At 41.3% G+C, this 21,205-nt stretch overlaps 1 protein-coding gene across 6 annotated transcripts; it reads left to right on the top strand.

Moving 5' to 3' along the window:
* Positions 1 to 6,043: 6,043 nt before the first annotated feature.
* alkal2b (ALK and LTK ligand 2b) lies at positions 6,044 to 13,559 on the top strand. Of its 6 annotated transcripts, XR_003889368.1 has the most exons (7): positions 6,044 to 6,417; positions 6,596 to 6,823; positions 7,329 to 7,382; positions 8,160 to 8,240; positions 9,528 to 9,607; positions 11,000 to 11,228; positions 11,340 to 13,282. XR_003889368.1 is itself a non-coding variant. In XM_011606323.2 (6 exons), the coding sequence occupies exons 2-5, from the start codon at positions 6,607 to 6,609 to the stop codon at positions 9,590 to 9,592; spliced, it is 417 nt and encodes a 138-aa protein (XP_011604625.1). In that variant the 5' UTR covers positions 6,047 to 6,417; positions 6,596 to 6,606; the 3' UTR covers positions 9,593 to 9,607; positions 13,330 to 13,559. The 6 variants fall into 6 exon arrangements, 1 of the variants encoding a protein (XP_011604625.1); XR_003889371.1 differs by lacking the exon at positions 11,000 to 11,228 and having other exon boundaries at positions 6,046 to 6,417; XR_003889369.1 differs by having other exon boundaries at positions 6,046 to 6,417; positions 11,003 to 13,282.
* The last annotated feature ends 7,646 nt before the right edge of the window (positions 13,560 to 21,205 follow it).

The following is a 21,205-nucleotide window of genomic DNA, read 5'->3' as shown; positions in this document are numbered from 1 at the left end:
GACTGACGGAATAACAAGGCGTGTGTGTGGGGGAACCTGTTTGCATTTGAATGTAAATAATCGTTAGACGACGGAGAAAGACGGAGCAATAAAGTACAACTTAACAATTTGTCTTTTCATCTTTGGCTTTAAATAACCTGGTGTGGCAGTAAATAGGAAACTTATTCTCCAGGTTTTGTAAAATGTCTGAAGGTTCAGGCGTCATTTTCGACCAGGAGTCAGCAACCCAGCAGGATTGGGGGCCTGATCCCTCTTAGACAGACTTGACAGAATTCGTCAAAACCTCAATTGGACCGATTGTTTTTCATCTGGGAAGTTCTGCTCTCACCTGTAGGCCACCCCCACAGTTCTGAAGTAGAGGCCGGTGTCTTCCATCTGCAGGGTAAATATGTGTTTTGGCTCAAATCAAGGTACAATTAACCTCTCTGACCACTGAGTGGTGCTCTGAGACCAAGGTGGATGACCATGCAGACCTTCAAACCTTTGATTGTCATGATGATCTTGATCTTCACAATGTTCTTTGACTCTTGCATAGACAGATTATTATCTGTCCACTGTTTTAGTTGTTGTGAAAGTGTCGTGATGGTGACCTGCCACTTGCTCCGGTTACTAAGATGTTGTCAGAAGTCTGAACATTTACTCACAGGTGTCTGGTGAGGTTTGACATGGATCTGTGAGTGTTTGAGGGTTTCTGGCAGTTTATTTGAAAGAATGGATGAAAGTCAACAAGCTCCAACAGAGGGATAAGTCATTTGTCACAAATACAGTAGCAGATTGTGCCAGTGTTGCTGCTATAATGCTGCAAAAATCGGATTTGAGATGTTCAGTATGGTATTTATTTTGGTTTTAACTGTGGTCTGACAGAAATTGTGTCGGGCATGAGTCCAAGATAACGTTAAAATGAAGATGTCACGGGAGGGTTCAGAACAGTTATTTGGGTACCGTGAAATTAAAAATTTGGGCTTAGTTATAGCGTTGTTTGGCAGCTTTTAGATGACCTTTCTCAAAACCCCTCATCCTGCAGTCCTTGAGGTGCTGCAGAGATAAAGCTCAGCCGTTGTTCATCAGAATGCGAGGAGCTGTGCATGTGTGCAGATTGTGGCAGCAGTCAGATGAAGCAGGGAGACAAATGGCGGCATTGTTGAGTTTGTCCTAGAGAAATAAAAAAAATAAAACACTTCTTACTGACATTGCTTCCCATTTCAGACAAACAGTCACATGATTTTTTGTTGATATAAACCTTTTATTTATGTTAACCAGATTCCAGGGATGAAACAGAACACGTGGTTGATGGGCCAGGAGACGGAGCAGCTGCTCACTGGTTGGATTTGTTCTGAAGCAAAGGACAAAAAGAACGAAACAGCCTGTAGACAATATATGACAAATGAAGACAGATTTACAGAGAAAAATATACTTTACAATTCTCTCTGCCTGACATTTTGACCCCTTCGTGAGTATTTTCCAAAATATTTTAAACCTTTTTTAAAAATAACCTTTGTCGATCTGATGCTGGAGGCAAAATCTGCTTAAGTTGTTGGTCTACTAAACCAGAACAAGGAAATAAAAACCTTGTTTAATGTTGACTTTTTAGTTAATCATTTCTGTGTGTGTTTATTCCCATGTTACTGCCTATTGGGGACCCTGTCTTGCTGACCTTTTGCCCTCATGTGGGTTTGGAATCCTGAATGTTCATGTCAACCCGGCAGCATTTCCATTTCCCTGAGCGTTTATCCTAATGACTCACTCATGAAATAATTTTTATTGAATGTGTATTAATATGAAAGTCCATTCCAAAGGGCGACATGTGTTTGCAGTTAAGTTGCTGCTCAGCCTTGTTCATTTTATGTCAAACATTATTACATAATCCATAACAACCGCTGTCCGCGCAGAACTAATAGAAAAGACCAAAATTCTGCCATGTTTTCCATCCTCCCACAGTCTCTCACGAAATCCTCTGAAGACAGTAAGACAAATTATTTGGCTGGGAATATCGTAATTTAAGTCTTTTTTCCTTTACGTTCTTAATGTAGCAAATAAATGCGATTGATCCAGATGATGTGCACTCATGCTTCCTTTTGTAAATCCATATGTCATAGCTTTTGTTGAGAGGGCCACACCGGGCAGTGGCATCAGACAAGTGTTTCAGGCCTCTGCCTCCTGTGTGTTGTGAAATCACCAATCTTTAGCTTTTGTTAAGAACAAGTTTTGAGGACCAAGAGGTTCCATTTGAGGGTTTCGGGGCATTTTAGGGATTTGTCTTGTGCTGTGCCAATCCTGAAGGACCACTATTCTTCATGAAGGGTTTTGTTGTTTTAGTTTGGAGGCCCTTTTAAGGTCTTTGGGTTCTAATTTATCGAAAAGTAGAGACTTCTTATCCATTAGGAGGTTTTAATAACATCCCTGTAGTCCAGTCTGAATAATGATGGAGTTAAACAGGGCTAACATGTCCTCACAGATGCTGAAAGTCCTCTTGGGAAGGGTCTTGGACAAGTTCCAAAACAGGGCATGTAAACGATGATCCAGGAGTCCAGAACTGGCTGGAATACATCCAGAGCGAAGCCGATGCTCGTGAGAAGGTGAATAAGTGGCCCCTGCTCTGAGACACCCGCTGTCACTCCTGTGAAAATGTCTCCTCAACCCCTGTAGAAATATAAGTGTGGAAACCCAGCAGTGCTCCATTTTATACATTAATAAACACACTCTGCATTTACATATACAGAATGTGTGTTTATAAATGTATGCATCTGACCTCTCACGAGTCCTGTTCATACATTCCATCACATTTCTACTGCCACACATGACCACTATTACACGCTAATAAGCAACTGTGTTTTCATTTACCACCAACACACACTCATGCAGGCAAACAAGCTGAGTGGTTTAATATCTGATAAGGCAGACGAACAAATACGGGTGGAATTGTGAGTCAGCGGACTCTTGTTCTTGCCTACGAGAAGTGGCGTGTCTAAGTTCGGGAATTCTTGGCAGTTTAACTGTTTCCCAGTCTTCATTGCTTAACCTGAGAAATCCAGTATGAGACAATTTGTTACTTCTCAAATCAGAACATCTGGGACCTCTTCTTGCTTAGGTTTTGATTTAAGATAAGGCCCCAAACCACCGAAAACACAAAAGTCCAAATATAAATCGCTTCCATCTGATTGAGAAAATGTGAAAGGCTCCGAGAAACCCAAGAAACGTCTTAAAGCGTGAGGGAAAAGTCCAAACCTGGACAGTGGGAAGGTTGTATTCCCATTGTCTTCTTATGGTTTTATGAACCCTCGTTATATGCGTGAAAGATTCTCTTGAGCACCCAGGACCCTGTTTGGCTTTTCTCTTTTACCAAGGAACATTTTATTGGACGATCACTGTAATCTCCATAAAACCTTCAAGGACGATCCAAGGCTATACAAATCAACAGTTTGACCTTTGGAAACTCTTTTCTTAGGCTAAAGAAACCCGCAGCTCAGGATGTTCATCATTCATCTGTGGAATTTAGCGCACCTCTCGGGAAGTTGCCTTCAGTGACATCTGGCCTGTGGCTCAAATGTACCGGTACCTGTATTTTAAGAGGAAAAGGAGAAATAAAGATTGAGAAGGAGCAGGACTGGACAGTAATCTGGTTTCCATGTCAACATTGACACAGTACCAACACTGGGCTCCAACTTTAGCTGCAAAACCCCTTCAAATTATCCGTAAAGAGCTCCATGATGAAGAGGTGACCCAAAAGGATTTCTCTGTTAAGTTTTCACTGTTAAGTTTCAGCATGTTTGTGATTGACTTCAGTACTGGACTCAAAAATTACTTGCTTTCTATGGCAATAAACTAAGAAAAATGAACCACCTGACCTTCAAATTGCTTATTACTTGGACTGAAGCAGTTGGAAATCTCTCAATTTAGGATAGATGTTAGATGATAGACGTGTTCAACCCTCTTACTAATCAGAAAGCAGTGGTGCAATAGTGTGATGCAGCTCTAGGCTCCTGAACAGACCGCCTCCACTTGCTGTCCTCAGGGATGACCGAGCACGGTGAGTGACTGGTGGCCGTCAGCTCCAGTCATCCCTCCTCCAACTCCTTCTCCACCGGTGGTTAACCCGGCTATGCTGCCTTTTACCTGGTAAACATTCATTCCCACTCCCACCAGATAGTGGCATGTGCATCAATTAGCCACCAATGTTCACAGACTACTACCTATGCAACACCTTCAGTTAAAGTAGCATATATTATGTTCATTTTGGTGCCTACATGGGCCATGGCCATCTCCAGCCAACGTCCCAATTTGCATTCCAACTATAGTTTGGTCACTCATGAGATGGGATCGGTATCTGACCTCCCGGTCAGAGGCAGAGAGCCTGAAGCTCAGCTTTGGGCATTTTGCCAGGGAGACCAATCAGTGGCCCAGTTTGCATTCTGAAGGAACATGCAGACCCGATCCCAGTGTCGCTACGTTGCACCTGTTGCCTGAATATTTTGTGCGATTGTCTGCCTTCCATACTGCTGACACTGGCTGTTTTCTCCAACTCTTGCTGGAGGAGCAGAAGGAACTGATGCAACTTGGGCACACTTGCCACGATATATATTGATGAATGGGCTGAAGGGGACATTGTGAAGCAGTGCCCGGACCTTCAGTGCTCCGAACTACGAGAGACTTCCAGTGGTTCATTTCACAGCTTCCTCCCACAGCCACTGCTGGTTGAAAGTGGGGCTGATGAAAGCTTTAGTGACTCGGGTCTGATCCAGAAAAACCATCTACCCCTGCAAGAAGTGGACACACCCAAGGAGATGTTAGCTATAAATGATCAATGACTAACACTGATCACGAAAACAAAACTGTTTTCTGGAAATCACCAAGAACGCATTACATTTATGTCCTCTCCTGTGACAAAGGTAGTGGTGAGGTTACCCTGGCTGAAGACCCATAATCCCCTGTGGGGAACGTCGAGGATGAGGATGGCGTCACCGCTGCCATGTCCACTTATTTTGGCTCATTACACGATGTCGCCATCTTCACCATCATGCATGTCACCTTCTGAAACTCCAGTAAGGGAAGGAGTGGAAGGCTTGGTGGGCTCTGTTCCAGGGTTCAACTGCATTGTCACCTCTCGGCTGGGACCCAAGATTGTGTAAAAACTGTATTTATTTATCATTAATGCATTAATGTTTTCACAAAAGGAGCTGCTTGGTGTTATAATTGAATTGCAAATCAAGTTTCCACAGACGAAATATGTCATACTTTGGTTTAAAAATATACCTATAGGCAAACTTTTTGTGTACTATTTAATAGACCCAAAATGATCCGAATAAATTCCAAACAAGTGCTCAAGATAATAAAACGATATGACTGGAATTATGTCTGTAGATAATTGATTAAAAATGTACTTCACTAATAAAAAAAATTATATGAATAATTAACTTTCAATGCAGCTGCAGTGGCCTCAATTCACCAGTTAGATGTTTTATAATTTTCTGAGTAACTGTAATAAATGAGTAAAAGTTTCAGGTCTAAAGTTGTGTTGTGTGTTGTGTGTCTAATGTGTTTGACATGAATGTGACAGTTACAGAGGACAGACGTGCTGCATAACCCTGCCTCTGCAGGACGTTAAACATGTACTTTACCTCTTTCCTTTTCTGACATTTGACCCCCATCTGTCACTGCATTTTCGATTATTTTGAAATTTTAACGCCGCAGCAGCCTTTGGTTTGCACAGATTCCAGGAGTTGTTTAACTTATTTAAAATCAGAATTAAAGAAACACACCTGTTCATGTTGAATTTTCACTCATCACGTTTGTGCGTAAATTCAGACCCTAGGGAGACGAATATTATGGGGAATATACCAAAGGAGAACATTTCTGATCCAAAAACTACACGGCAGATATAAGGACACACGTGAATGAGAGGAGAAACGCCAACATTTCTGAATTCTTTCCACTATGTGGGAGTGCTGGGCTGCTGTAGATATTCAAAGTCTGGGCGCGCGTGTGCGTGTCTGTCCTCTCCTCTTCCTCCTCCTCCTCCTCCACCTTCTCTTATATTTCTGAGATCCCATACAGACCAGTTAGATAGTGATCACCGCACGGGACAGAGGAGATCAGACGTGATCCGCCGGACCGACCGCTCGATCACAACAGAGTTCGATTTCTCCCTAGGGTCGGGGTGGGCTGGCTTTGTCAGGTAAAGGTGGATATAAGCCTCTGTAGGTGACCTCTGCAATGAGAACTGCGAAGGTGCACCCCTCCACACTCCCAGCGCTCCACCACTGATTCGCGCGCCTCTAAGATGCCACATGGCTCTGGTGCTCCAAACGCGACTTCGACCGAGACGAACCCGGGATAACAAACCGCCCCGAGAGAGGTCCGACTGAAGAAGACCCAGAAAACTCACCAAAGATTCGGCAGAACCCAGAAATCGGGTCAGAGGTAACTGCTGAACCCAACTGTCCTGCAAACTTTTTAAGTTTTGTTTTTTAGACTCTGCAGGCAGGGGTTTTTGAATTAACTTGTGGGCGCGTGAACGTCTAAGATGAAACGTCGAGACCCATCTGTCCATCGCAAGCCGATCAGGGCAACGATCGACTAATCTGTTGTGAACACACAGGTCCCTCAGTGATGCTTCTCCCGACGCTCCTCATCCTCATGCTGGTAGCGGGCCGGTGTGCCGCTGCTGCCTTGCTCAGCGGTCCTGGCCCAAGAGCGGACGGTCGAATGGAGATGCGCAAAGTGCTGGAAACAGTCGGCCGACATCCGTTGACGAGGACGGTTTCGGAAGTATCAGGACACGCAGCTAAAAGTCTGGAGAGGGGGAGCAGGTCACACCAGGGACCCGGTCAGTATGTTTGTAGAAGGCAAATAAAACGAGGGAAAAAAGCACTCAGAGCGCAATTTTCCCACATGTTGCTACACCCAGATTTATACTAAATAATTGCAGCAGTAATAAACGCAGTATTCTTGATCAGTTTGATTTTGCCCTATTATCTTTGAAAAATCAAAGGTCAAAGTCCCTCCGGAATCCAGAACAGCACCAAATTTTAATTAACTCTTCCTTGGACCATGATCAGCTTTTCCTGAAAATTCATTAAAATCCATTTGTTACTTTTTGAGTAATTTTGTTTACAGAAAAACAGACAGACAAATACCAGTTGTCGCATAACCTTCTTGGAGATAATAATTCCTCAGATATCACAAGCTTTGGTGCCTCTGTTTGCATCATTCCTTAAAAAAAAATCCAGGGCAGTGATAATGTCTAAGAATGGCTACCTCTGAGCATCAACCACTCCTTCTCCTTCTCAGAATTAGTTTAACAGCACTGCTGTTTATTTTTTTTATTTCAGAAGGTAACTCCAGAGATCCACGACACAAGGAGAAGTTCATCAGACACCTGACAGGTACGAGAAGAAACACAGCCGAGAAACAGAACATCCCTGCAGTCAGCAATCTTTTTTCTTTCTTTCTGGCCACATATGCCCCTGTAAACATGGTCCGATCAGTTATTTGATGTTGGGAAAACTGGTCTATGGGTGCGGACAGGAACTTGAAACCACAGACCTGTGTCAGAGGACGGAAGGAAGGTCACATTTTTTAGGAGTTTTATTGGAAATGGTCATGTTGTTACTGTGGGTCATGGCCATGGAAGGCGGTAAAAAGTATGTGAGAGGTGAAGAGGAGGAAGAGGTTGTTGTGCTGGATGTGTTTCTAGCAAGAAAGACCAGAACCTGACGGACAGACAGACAGACAGACAGATACAGTAGATAGATAGATGGCTAGTCTTGGTCTCTTTCTGCAAGTTCTTCCACTTTGGTTGGTATTCTGAAGGTTAACACAGAAGGTTTTCATTTTAAATGCATGTTTTCCTGCTGCTGTTGTACCCATAGATGCTCACCTGTTCCTGCCACTCCCATCAGCCCCACCATTATTTAACCTCTCCCACCAACCACCTGTTTCGCATTAGTCTTCCTCCAGGTGTCCAACAAGCCTGCATTCATCTGTTGAGTAGGCATTTCTACTACCTCTATGTTGATCTAGACCTGCATCTGCCTGTCGTCCGTCACCTCATCCTTGCCGTTAACTACAAATGTCATGATCGAATCTTCCACCCTGACCTTTCCGTTCAAGCTCTAGCTAAATAGTTGTTCTCCTGAACGTGCCTTCTGTTATGTCCTCAGGTCCTCTTTATGTCAACAAAAAGTGTAGAAGATATTTCCACAAACTGTACCACACCACCAGAGACTGTACAACACCTGCCTGTAAGTACACTTACGTACACACACACATACACACTTGTGCTTGCGTGTTGTTATCAGCAGAATCATGTCCGAACAGCAGCAATCCCTTTAGATCTTCAATCACCCACGTCAGGCTGTGTTTATCTTTGAGAGAGTGTGCGGCTAAATGTGTCAACATTAGAGTGTGTGTGTGTGTGTGTGTGTGTGTGTGTGGAAACAAGTCTGTTCCTGCTGCAAATCTCTAGCAAACTGCTCCAGCAGCTCTTGTCTTTTTTCTTGATGTATTGTTGTTTGTGCCCATCAAGATATTTAAGGTATCAACATTTAAAAAAAAGCAGCATTAGAAATGAACTTAAAGTGCTTCAACATGACTGGGTTTTGACTTGTGCTCTGCCTGGTTTCTATGTCCTGTGATACTGATGAGCAGTGCATTAGCTGCAGCCCTTAGCATCTTGTAAATGTGGCCCAAGGGGGCAACACGGAGTCACACTGGCTTCCATTGTGCAAAATAAGGTTATTTAGAAGAATTTTATCAGTCTTTAACAACATGGGGAACATCAAAACATGGTGTTGAAATTTGTAAAATCTGATCAAGTCAACATAGTCAGTTTCTGAAAATGTGTGGCCTATTTTTAACTGAAGCGTGTGAATCAACACAACTGTGAAATATTTTAGTAGTGAGATGTTCCTCGCATACACAAATGTGCTAACTTGGATGCAGTGTAAACTATAAGCAGACGCTGCCCTTGGACGATCGACGCAGCCCTTTCTTTAGTCGTTATGACATTGCAGTGGAATTTTGCATGTTTCTCTGCTGCTGTCAGATAAGGCTTGTTTTGAGTCATGTGGGGTTTTTTTTGAATGAATTAGGGTTTGTGGTTTGGAAGGTTTGATATACACTTTTAAAGGCACTGCTTTGTTTTCCGCACCATACCCATGATCTGGAACCACATGATTGACTGAAATACGGGGCCCCTCGCTGTTTGGAACAGGCAGCTGATTCCACCTATGAATGGCATGCAATTTTATTAACCCTTTGATACCTGCCTGCCTGGTAAATTTGAGCATTTCTTTGATGTAGGATGCTTCTAAGCATCTCTTATATGTTACTGATGTGAGGGTAAATGAACTTAAAAGTGAGCAGATTTGTTTTTATTTCCTGAGTTTTCTTTTGACCCCTGCGCGAACCCTGCAAGATTAAACCGACAGTATATTTTTGTGATGCTCTATTTTATTTTATTTTTTTTACAGATGTTTTTGCATGTTCTCTAAGCTTGGATCAACATCCTGTGTTTTCTTTTCTTGCAGTTTTTAAACGATGTGCTCTCTTGCTGACGCGATTAGCCAAAAGCCGTCAGTGCACCGAGAGATAAACACAACGGGAGATGGTAAGGCTTCCTTTAAGTCCAGACACTTGTGTACACAGACCAAAATATATATTTTAAACATCGTAGCACCATGTCCTGGCCCTCTTTCTGTTTACAAAACCTACTGTCATGTATATGTTCTGAACCAGGAGGCACTAAAAAGGTCACTAGATGATTACGAGCGCCGATTCTGGGTAGAAAAGTGTCCCAGTCTGAAAAATCATCCACTTTCAGACTTAAAAGTCAGCTGATGTGATGAAGAAGAGACTGTGGATATCAACATGATCTTTGCCTGAAAGGGGAATTTTGAATTAATTTTACAACAAAGTTAAAATGGTGTCATAGCACATAAATCTGATCCGTTTTGTTGTGAAATAAAGACTTGTGATCATTTGAAAAGTCATTTTAAAATTAGAGTTCAGCACAGTGATTTCAAATGACCATCCTGCCCGCTGCAAAGCACTGTGTGATGTGTTCTGTGGAAATATGGAGGACTTTTCTCTTCTGCACAAATGTCCTTTCAGCCCTCACCTCCAGACCTACAGGGCTGAAAGGACCACATTCTACCTGTGGGGCTTCCAAACCCACATGATGAACCCAGACTTCTCAGCAGTTAAGCTGAGTTCACTTCTGTCGGGTTTGGAGCATAACGCCATGCTCTGATTTACACCTGGGGTGTGTAGGAGGGGTAGCAGGGGCACGATGGCTCAGCCAGTGACTTAAACAGACAACATCAGAGAAGCACAGCAGTGTTGATGGGTCAGTGTAGATCTGGGGAGCTCAAACTTTTGTTGGTCAAACATTTAGATATCTTGCAGCCTTTTGTGAAGCTGAAAAACATCAAATATTCTCCGATCAAACTGCATTCGATATTCCAGAATGAAAACAGAATTGGTCTGAGGGGGGTGGGTTCCATTTCATCAGATCATCTTTGAGATGTTTTTACAATGTGACCGATGTCCGCCTGTGGAAAATTCAGTTGATTTGGAATGATTTTGTCAGGTTTTAAAAACCAAACATTGATGTCCAAAGAAGGGCCTCTGGAGAAAAGGTCTGGAGAAGACCAGGGAAACATTTTTGCTGTGGACTCCAATATCAACTTCTAGATTAAAACCTAGTTCTAGGATGAGCCAGAGCCCTGAGCTGAACCCAGCCATACAACCTGAAACTGTCTCCCAACCATCATCCAGGTCAACCCTGACAGCCTGGCAGGATTTTGGGTTGTTAAACCTAGATTGATTAGAGATTATTTGAAGGCTTCAATGTAACAAAATTTGAAAAAAGTGAAGTGTAACTTTTCCCTGCCCTGTCAGGAGCAGAACCAGTTCACCCCAGTGGAATACCAGAGTTTATCTGATTAGACTGGTTAACCATTGTGGACTTTATATATCTTCCTTGTGTTCACTCTCCCAGCAGGAAGGGTTTTGATGACATCACAAAGGGTGATCCTATCAAGGGGCACATCAACCTAGTAGCACCACCCTCCCATGACACCAGTCCCACCCACCCCTGTCCTCAGAATTGCCTCTGACACACTCCTGCAGCCAGGACCAGGCCCTCTTTTCTCATTTTCCATCATCTCATCTGACTGATTGGGAAAAAATCAAACTGATTGATACTGGTGATGGATCTGATCCTCCAGGTCCAGTTTCTGCAATTGTTCTAGTTTATGAGGATTTCAACTGTGGTTTAAATCTTTTTACTCATGTTTTATTTATTTTTTATTTTTTTTGGCCTCTTTACTGCTTTGGAGCTGTTGCACGGAGCGCTGGACCAGAAAGCAGATAAGGAAATGCAGGACCGACAACCGCTGTTACCTTTTTTCCTGGATTGGAGGAGAAGGTCCAAAAAGAGTTTAAAAAGACTTGTTTTGGGGCTCTTTTTGGACATTGAACACATTGACAAGAGGAGCGTGTTGCCATCCTCTTTGCCGCTGAAGCCTTAAAGCTGCTTTTTGTCCTGCTAGTAGATAATTGGACTTTGTTTTTTCTGTGGTGCCAAATAAACCGTCGTTCAGACAATAATGGCTGTCGATTCAGGCAGGTCTAACCTTCCACCTCCTCATTTTCACCATTTTAGGTGACATTGACTGCATCCAGGTTGATATTCTGCGTAGGTCCCCCAAATATATGGCTTTGTGCAGGACTGTGGGAAAAGCACCACATAAACTGGAAACATTTTTCATGAATTGTCACAAACAATCACAAGACAAATCTGCTACAGATGTGCTGTCAGGTTTAGAATAGACTCCACCATCCTCCACCAGAAACGTGCTGACCCAGTAGAATGTTTGGCTGCTTCGTACATGTCGCATCAGGTTTTTCATTCAGGTTCATATTTTTGATCTGAGAAGCAACAGAAAATGTTGCCACCTCTGAACAACCTCACAAATGATATATGTGTAAGTTTCTCTGTTTGTTCCTCAGGCAGCACCAACCAATAATTATCTATATATGTAATATGCGCCCTAAATTGGAAATTAAAGGTTTGGGCTTTTTTTTCTATTTGAAAATGGGACCACTGAAAACAAATTTGAAAGAATCAACTGTTTTCCAAAAAGTTTCCCCTCTTATCCAGGAGGCTTTTTCAGAACTGAGGAAGTCCAGTTGATTTTTTTTTTTTAAACTAAGAGAACATTCATCAAGATGAATCATAACTTTTAGTGTTATTCTCTTTGTCAGTAATGGTTTGTTTACCTTTGTTCTTTAGACGTTTGAATGCTGACTGCAAATGAATGCAGGCATTCCAGATCCTCTTTTAGTCACACGTGTAAAGTAATTATTTGTTGACCATAGACATTAGTAGATGCCAAATAAATGACAGTGCAGTCACAAAACAACTGATTTTGTTTTTTGGAGCGGTTTTTGGTCAATAGCCTTATATTTAAATAGCATAATTTATTAATAAATTATTTATTGAAGGTGTGTAATATAATTTTTGTAATATCTGTGCTTCGAATTCCAACGCCTTACTTTTTATCTCAAACCGATTTTTTTTTTCAAACTGTTGTTTCTTTTTAAACAATGTCGAGTCTCACTTCTGCTGCAGGATCGTGGATCCGCATCAAAAGGAAAAAACTCTTTAAATTCCTTCAGCAGGAACAAGTGTGATTTCTGTTTTTAATTTTATTGTTTCTCCATTGATTTGAGGTTATTCAGCTGGTTTCTGATGCAGCTGTGGGAGCTAGAAACAACAGAAAGCTTCAGTGAGGACTGAAAGTTTTTCCTGTTTTGTTGGAAGCCTGCAGAGATTTTTACCGTACCTTCTTTTTAAATCCTGTGCAGAAAGGTACCCATCCCCCAATCTTGTTTTTGCTCTTATGGCTAAGTTCTATCAGATTTTTTGGTTTAAAGTAATACTAGGCTCTTGTTTGTGTGCATAAACCAGATATTGGAAAGATCCATTCAAAAGGAGAGTCTATCCTTATCTATCCATCTTTGATTCTGCATAATCAGGGATCAATAACCTAGTTTTATCACGCTTCAAAATGTCGTCCCCTGGCTTACACAACTGTGCTCCGAATAGAAGTGAACATCTGTGTTTTCTGTAAAGCGGGTGATTTTTTTTCCACAACCATAGTTACATGATGCATTATGTTGATACATTTTAATGACACTATTCTGGATGTATTCCGTATGAACTGCTGCTCTGTGTGCATTTCATTCATACAAACAGAGAAATAAAACCATACTTTGCTAAAAGGTTTCTTACAGATTTTCTCATTTTTCTATTTTTTTCTTCAGGTCCAAAAAGCCCTTTGGTTAGCATTTGGCTGTCAAAACTGCAACATCAAATTTCAAAAGAAAAAAGCTTCAATCAAAGCAGTTCAGGGATTGCAACTGTTGATCAGGGAGAAAAAACTGCAATAGTAACGATGATGGTTTTGTGCTCCATTCAACCGACGCTTTAAATATAAATTCTTGGTTAGTTGGAAATTGTTATATTAAAATGGGGACTTTGGATTCTGTTTATTCCTCGTTTGATTTAGTTTGCCCCACCTCATCATACATTTCCCGCAGTTGAGACCTCTCACACGCACTCACTGCCTGGCATCTTTGAAAGACACAAAAATAACATGACGCCACTTAGATTACTGAAATGAGCGGTTCCATGGTCTGAATCAATTTTGAAATAGTAAAGTATTAAAAACTTTATATGATGCCACATAAATGAGAAATGCCCTCCATTCAGTAGTTCTGACATCCCTGTTGATGGGTTACATCTTCGATGATGTTTAAAAATCCCAAATTTCACTTTCTTCAGTTCAATACTCTTAACTGATAATATTTTACCGCCAAATTGTGGCAAACTCTAAACGGACGGAAGGCGATATCGCCACTCGTTTCCTGGTTGCTGAGCAAAACACATGTATTCATATCTAAGCTATCCAGGCAAATATTTATACACTGATGACATACAGAGGTGTTGTCTGTACATGTAGCATCTGAACCTTCCATAATGCAAAGAATTTCTTGAAAATATCGAACAATGTGCCTGTAAAGTCGTTCCTTGAGGGCCACTGAAAAGGACTTAAATAGAAGGTTTAGTATTTGCTCACCTTCTTTCAGCCTTGTTGCGTAAGAGCTATAAACTTGAATACGTTTTGCAGTAAATTTTCTCAATAGCAGATCTTTTTAAGCCATTGCTGTAGTAGCAGTTTTTGCCTGAGCATGGAACCTGTACTTCAAATCCACCTCGATGTCACAGCTTATTACTTTAAATTTGCTTATTACTAGCAGGCTTCAGCAAGTAGAGACAATGGGAGTCCTGGTGAATGCTGGATGTGTCCAGGTTCAGGACAAATGCCAATATCCGATTATACCTGACAGGATGAGCCACATCGTAGCAGCATAGATTTTAGCCGATTTGAAAGAAATCTTTGTGATCTTCTGAGGAAAAAAGGAAAAAAATAAAAAAAATAAAAAAGTTCTTCCCCCAACTTCAGGGCTAAACATTCTAAATTTATTGAGATTGATAAAGAATTTGATTAATTTTTACAGAAATAGGACAGGAACCCAATTTGTGCTGGTTCTATTATAACAGTGTAAATTATAAACAAAAAATTAATTCCAGAAGTTTTAAGGATGTGCTCACAATTTATAATTACAGACCTCATTTTCAAACCATTTTAGTAGTTGAATATGTCAGAGTTGAGTAGTTAGATTAACGCAGTTTAGAGGAAATGCCAAATTTGTCGGTGGATGTAATGAAGCGTGTAGTCATTAAACACCCAGAAAAGGTGACAAAACAACAGGTTAGGATAAGGATAAGGATAGACTTTATTGATCCCACATCGGGGAAATTCACGTGTTACAGCGGTAGCCCGTGGTGTACAGTACAGTATAGTACTAAAAGAAAAAAATAAATAAAAAGACTCTTATGTTATGTAAATTACTATGTACACTATACATTACAGAAATGAAAAATTATATACAGGAGGAATGTCAGACAATATGAAGAAAAATGAAGGTGCAAGATTAATTTGATACAAATGTAAACGATATGTGAGTGCATCGTTTATGCTTAAACACCAACATCTGATTTGATTCTGGTGAATGTGTCTCTGTGTTAGCGGCAGAGTTTTCACTCAGCCCAGTTCCTGTTCACATGACAGAGAAGAAAGTCACACAGTCACACAATCACCTCAATCCGCATGACTGCACAGAGGGCATGTTCCTCTTCCTTTAACCTACTTCTTTTCAGTTATTTCCTATCTTTTATGCTTTGTGGAATTTATTAAAATAGGATAATCTTCAACAAACTAAGAAAATACAGCTTTTACTTTCCATTGTTGCATCCCTGGGCTACCTTTCTCTTGAGCTGTTTTTTGTGATCAAATTTCTATTTTATTTTAAAGAAACGTGTAGATGGACACATGCCAAAAATATATCAAATATATCATCAAGATATATAGTTAAATACATATACAACTGAACTCACAACTGAAATAAATTAATAGTAAATAATCATGGAAAAAATAACACCCCAAATATTATTCACCCATTTCCAGGATCCAGAACTCCAAACCTCAGTCACATATTTATGACAAAGGTCAAATCTCCAAATAGACAATGTCAAAATGTGTCATTTAGTAAAGTTTCCTTGGAATTGCTACCCTCTGGATATAACTGTAATGTATTTGCTGATGATCTCTAATAAAAACTGAAGAAATTATAGGTGAGCTGCTTGTGCCAGTGGTTAAAGAGAAAAGGCAAATAGCGGAGGCCTGAGAGGACAGCCTTGTCCTAATCCCATTCAAATTAGCAAATTTTTAAATGAGGATTAACCGTACGGTAAATGCTAAATCCAAATGTATGACCATTGGCAGAGCGTCTTAGATTAAAGAAGTTGGTCCCTACTATCGATGCTGCCTGTTTGGGCCATACTGTCAAAAGTCCAGGGAAATGTGGGACCAAAGGCAGTGAGGAACAGGAACTGGTAGAGGGAGGCCTGAACGAACTTGGTGAGAAGACTTGTGTTGAGCACATAAAAGACAGCCCTCCTCAAAGTTTCGAGTCCCCTCTTTCAGGGCGGCCCACCAAATCCTTTGATGAAAAACCTCTTATGTTCTTTAGATACCTGAATGGAGTAGGTTTTAAGGTAGGGGACAATTGCAGCACCACAGGCTTTAATGCAAGGAACAAAAAGACCACCATCGGCCAGGCCCTGGGATCAGCCTGCCCATCAGTGGTAGATCTCACTCTCTATTCTCAGGCTAGGAAGAGCGGCTTCCAGACTCTTCCCCGTCGGGCGATCAACGCACACCTGAAACCGATCTCCAGCCAATCACTCACACCTGCCGTTCCACCTCCACCACAAATTGACCTCCTGATCAAGTACCTGGAGGACTGGAACAAAGATGAAGCTGGGCTTAACAGTCTGTCTGCAGTGTTCACCTGGAAAAGCAATTTAGTGTGCTTTGAGAGGAGCAGCCATTGAACTGTAATTCCATAAGAACCATCCATTAAAGGTTTACAAATCCATGAAACATTGGGACTTGGTCAAGAGGTAACAGCGGATACCTTTTCTGGATTCATCTGGGTGCCCTCCCGAGTCATGAAGTATCCCAAGAAAGATGCTGATGCAGCATAACTGCTTTACCGTATAAAGAATTTTTCAAATATGATGCTTCAACACGTCCATGAGAATGTTGCTCATGAGGGCCTGAAAGACTGCAGTGGCATTGATCTAAAAGCTTTGACCAGATACTCACAATAACCTGTATATTATTTAAAATAGTACAGTTTGATAGAATAGAAAATTGAAAATATTCATTATTCACTTTATTGGTGATACTTCACCTGAACTGGCAGCAACACCCAGTGTACTGTTGTCAGCCATCTTCGCCTGTGGCGCAGCCCGTCTACTTCTAGCATAACCAGATGACCCCCTGTGCTCGTCATCCTTGTTAGTCAATCGTCTGAACAGCTCTTCTTGTTTCTGACATGTCTTTGTTGATGCCTGCAAAGTATTTGGATTGATCTTTGGGGGTTTTGTTCATTTGCTAGTTTCTGAAGAAGCTTGTGTATTTATCAGTGGAGATTACGGTAAGTCATCCTCCAACCTCCTGAGCTGGAGATCAGGAGAGGCTTGGGTAACTTTAAAGCTAGTGATAGCCCTGTTGCTTGGCTGGTGTTGAGACACATTTGCAATTTTTCAGCGAATTTGGCAAATTGTTCGTGGGAGGATTTTACAATCTGCAACTGATTAAAGGGAAACATGAAAAATTGTGAATGCCAATTTATATTCACACCAAGTATAAACTAGTGGTGCCTCAGCTTCTCACCTAAACTCCCATTTTGCCGTGTCTTCCCATCCTACTAAGCAAAAAAAAATCCTGTCACTCTAAGTTACAGCATAAAGCACACGTGTATGGAGCAGAGGACGGCGGGTGTGTTGTGGAAGGTAATGACTTACTTTTGCTGTGATGTGTTCTATCTGAATCTCAGCCAGATCTGCCGCGCTACTGTCAACACACACATTTTTGGGTTGTGCTTTAAATAAACACATTCTTTGAGAATACACCAGTGGATGCCCAACCAGTTTGTCTAGCAAGAGAAAACCAGTAAAAGACAGCCTGTGGGTGTGTTCAGATCAGAGCTATAACTGTGTGAGTGAGAGGTAAGAGATTGATCTGTCAAGAGTTACCATGGATTCTAAATCTGATTTTCATAGTTTTAGGGTATGAATTTGTCACAAATTTATGTTATAACACCTGCTAGGATTAATAGTTTAAAGGGAAGAGAGTTGGAAGATGGCAACAAGAAACTTTTGTCAATCAGGTGAGACTCCACCTTTCAGAAAACATTGAGGCTGAATCCCAATTCTACCCCTTAGCACTAAGCCCTTCGTCTTACCGTTCCCCATTCATCTACCCCTTGTTCTTGGCAAGGGGAAGCGGTGAAAACCTTCTCTAAAGAAAAGAGACAGCACTTGACTATGTCAGCAGAATCAGCAAGTCACAAAGAAACAGTCGACATGCTGTTGTCAATCGCAATGTAATACATGTTACACATGATGTTATTTCTGTGCCTGTCCACGACAAGGCAATGATGACATACAGTACATTTTATTGTATAAACTCTAAAGTTAATTTGCTATTGCTGTAGCTATTATTAGCAGTAGATTTCTAAAATGAACAATTTTAAAATAAAGCTGACCATTTCAAATGTGGCTAAATATTAACATGTATTAGAAAATGTTATGGATAAATAATTACCCTTAGTTACATTTACGGGCTTCCTTTTTTTCACCTATGCTCCGCCACATCAGTGGGTGCAGTATATCTTGGAACATTTTTCAACCTCTTTATTTTCTGCATTCACACAAGCTGAACTGTGTGGGCTGCAGTGGGTCCCCAGAGCAGTGTGACACACTGTAGCTTCAACAAGGAGGTTACATTACACAATGTATTTCAAGTGATCTAACTTGTAATCGAGTGACGATTCCATGTCGAGAGGTTTTGGGAAGGGTTCCAAAAAGTTGTTATTTGGTTGATATCTTGATTCCTCCATGACTGTTGAACTCCATGTGCCTACAGCACTGGGGAAATGCAGCTTTACTTTCTCTGACTGAAGGTTTCAACAAATTTTAACACTGCTTGGCGGTTGTTTTGACAGTTACACCCCTGATGAAAGAAACTGCTCTGGAGAACCTCCATGGACTGGCCTTCTCCATAGAAGGACAAAAATAACAGGACTCAAGATAACTTAGAGTATTTCAGGGACTGAGATGACTTGCACAATCCCAGTATGAATTGGAGGACTTCACAACGTATAGTACTTGACAAGGAATTTCCTTAAAAACAGTTTGTAGAGGAATATGAGGAGCAGATTTAAGGTCTGGGGAGTGTAGACTAATTACAGCACATTTCTCAAGGTTTTGTGAAGGTTCAATTTACGACACTTATAACGACAAACATAAATGGGTGAATTCCGAACCCGAGGCATGCACATACAAACACACACACATACACACAGAGGAAAAAGACATTAGGAAGATTAATAGCTGCAGCAAAACTAATGTTTATTTTGCAGAGCATTTAAAGAGAGGAGGAAGAAGGATTAACATGTGTAGTGAAGAAGAAAATGCATGAAAAACAAGAGAGAGTGGGGCAGTGATGTGAGATGAAAGGGAAATGATTGATAGGAGTGCAATTAAAACACAACTGTGAGCAGTAAAATAACATCTTTTAACTGTGTATTTATTTCATACTTTTGTAGCATTATATGACACATACCCGGTATTTAAGGGTAGGATTTTTACTCCACATCTGCTCATCTTGATCACCTCTGCAACAGCATTGTTTTTCTTTCTTTCTCCGTTAATCATTAGCTGACCTTTCGGAGGGGCCTGACCTCGGAATCAAAACGTCTGCACAAATCCATTTGTCTATCATTGATCACAGCTGTTACCAGTTTATCACTGGTCTGACAAAGGTGGAGCCAGCACTTTTTCACTGGGCTGTGTGTGGGAGGAAGTGGGCCACCAGGAGGAGATCGGCGAGTGTGAAAGGTCCACGGGGAGGGGGGGCTGGGAGCATAAATGGGAACAACATGAAATCCACACTACAGGAGCCCCACACCCATACCTGAATGACATGTCGGCTCACAACACCAGTGTGTCACTGTGTTGCTTTACACTTCTGCAGGTACAGGTACTATAGTGCTCAGAATACAGTGAGCTCTACACCAAAAAGGAGCGTCTTAGGTCAGCTTTGGACTCTGCTTTCGTAAGTACACAGCCATGACTTCCAGTTTTTGCTTCTCCATGAATGTATGAGAGCAGACGATGCTTCCAAACCTGAAACTCTGCCATGAATGATTGAATGTGTTGATAAGAAGCCATGGAAGGATCAGATAAGAGCAGCTTTGGCAGCGGAGGTAAATCAATGGTGAGAGTCATAAATACTGTGCTGACAGCAGTTGGACCCTCCTTCAGTCTGAAGAAGAGCAGCACAGTGCAGCTGCAGAAAAGGTCTGTGCCCCCCCGGCCACTGGGAGCATCAGAGCCATTTGTTCTGGTGCCACCTGAACACCAACCGTGTCAACGAAGCGTAGCGAGATTGTAGAAACACAAACACTGTCCACTGTCTGACTTTCTAAGGCACCGGCCTGGAAACACCAGTGTATGTTCACAGTCTGTAAATGAACCCACGTTTCCCAAATAACTCAGTTGGCATTTTCAATAACCTATAAACAATAAAATATATATACAGTCTTAAATAAATCACAATAATCAGCGGCAGATGTGGTTACTGATACCGTTTGAGCCTCATCTTATGACACATTTTAAATGACTTACATCCTTTTCCATCAGTTTTTCTTCACAAGTAAAGTTTATTATTATGCCACATGTTTAGAGTAAAGTATTCATGAGATTTCTGGATTCTCCAAACACCTGACCTCTGAGCCTCACTGCGAGGTTTCTCAGAAATAAATTACATTTATTTATATTTATAATTATGATTTGATCACATTATGCTGCATGACATCACCGTTGTTCAATCGGTGTATTCCTCTGTTTTTTTCACATGACGTGACCTGATAGTTGAGAGCTGATAGTTCACAGGACGCAATATTGGAAGTTTTTTTGTATTTTGGGGGAACGAAACGCGAACATAATCAGAACATCCCGGCAACCAGAAATGTTAATGGGGGGACTTTGTCAAAGACAGGTCAGAAATAATTCCAGCTTCAGTCACTCTTGTTGGATACTTCACAACGCTGTTTGTAGCATATAAACAGAGGAAAAACAAAAACACTCATAATCATCATACTCAATTTAATTATAATACAATACAATACTTTTGCAGCATTAAGATAACATTACATCACCTACAGCACAAAAACACGAGACAGAACAATGTGAGACACTGGACAAATATTCTCATATGACAACCACAAGACTAAGAACGCCATGTTAAACTGGTGGTGGTACATGAAAATGGGTGGATTGTATTGAAGGTGCATTGAAATGTCCCACTTGCATTCCAGTTTAGTGCTGTGCCTATTTAGAAAATGTGTACAGAACTGTGTCCAGCAGAGAACTGTGCAAATTTGGGTACATTTGTGGGGTGGCAGCCAATCAGGACCCGAGGGAGGCGGGACGGAAAAGGAG

The sequence above is a fragment of the Takifugu rubripes genome, chromosome 8 (genome assembly GCF_901000725.2).
Source record: "Takifugu rubripes chromosome 8, fTakRub1.2, whole genome shotgun sequence".
Taxonomy (NCBI): domain Eukaryota; kingdom Metazoa; phylum Chordata; class Actinopteri; order Tetraodontiformes; family Tetraodontidae; genus Takifugu; species Takifugu rubripes.
Note: the sequence above shows the minus strand (reverse complement) of the source record. Positions and strands in the feature narration are given on the sequence as shown.

What these genes read in the sequence shown, in the direction of transcription:
- alkal2b (XM_011606323.2), top strand. Translation starts at nt 6,607, where the DNA reads ATGCTTCTCCCGACGCTCCTCATCCTCATGCTGGTAGCGGGCCGGTGT. An exon ending in CAGGTCACACCAGGGACCCG is followed by an intron (nt 6,824 to 7,328) that starts GTCAGTATGTTT and finishes TTTTTATTTCAG; the next exon opens with AAGGTAACTCCAGAGATCCA. An exon ending in GTTCATCAGACACCTGACAG is followed by an intron (nt 7,383 to 8,159) that starts GTACGAGAAGAA and finishes TTATGTCCTCAG; the next exon opens with GTCCTCTTTATGTCAACAAA.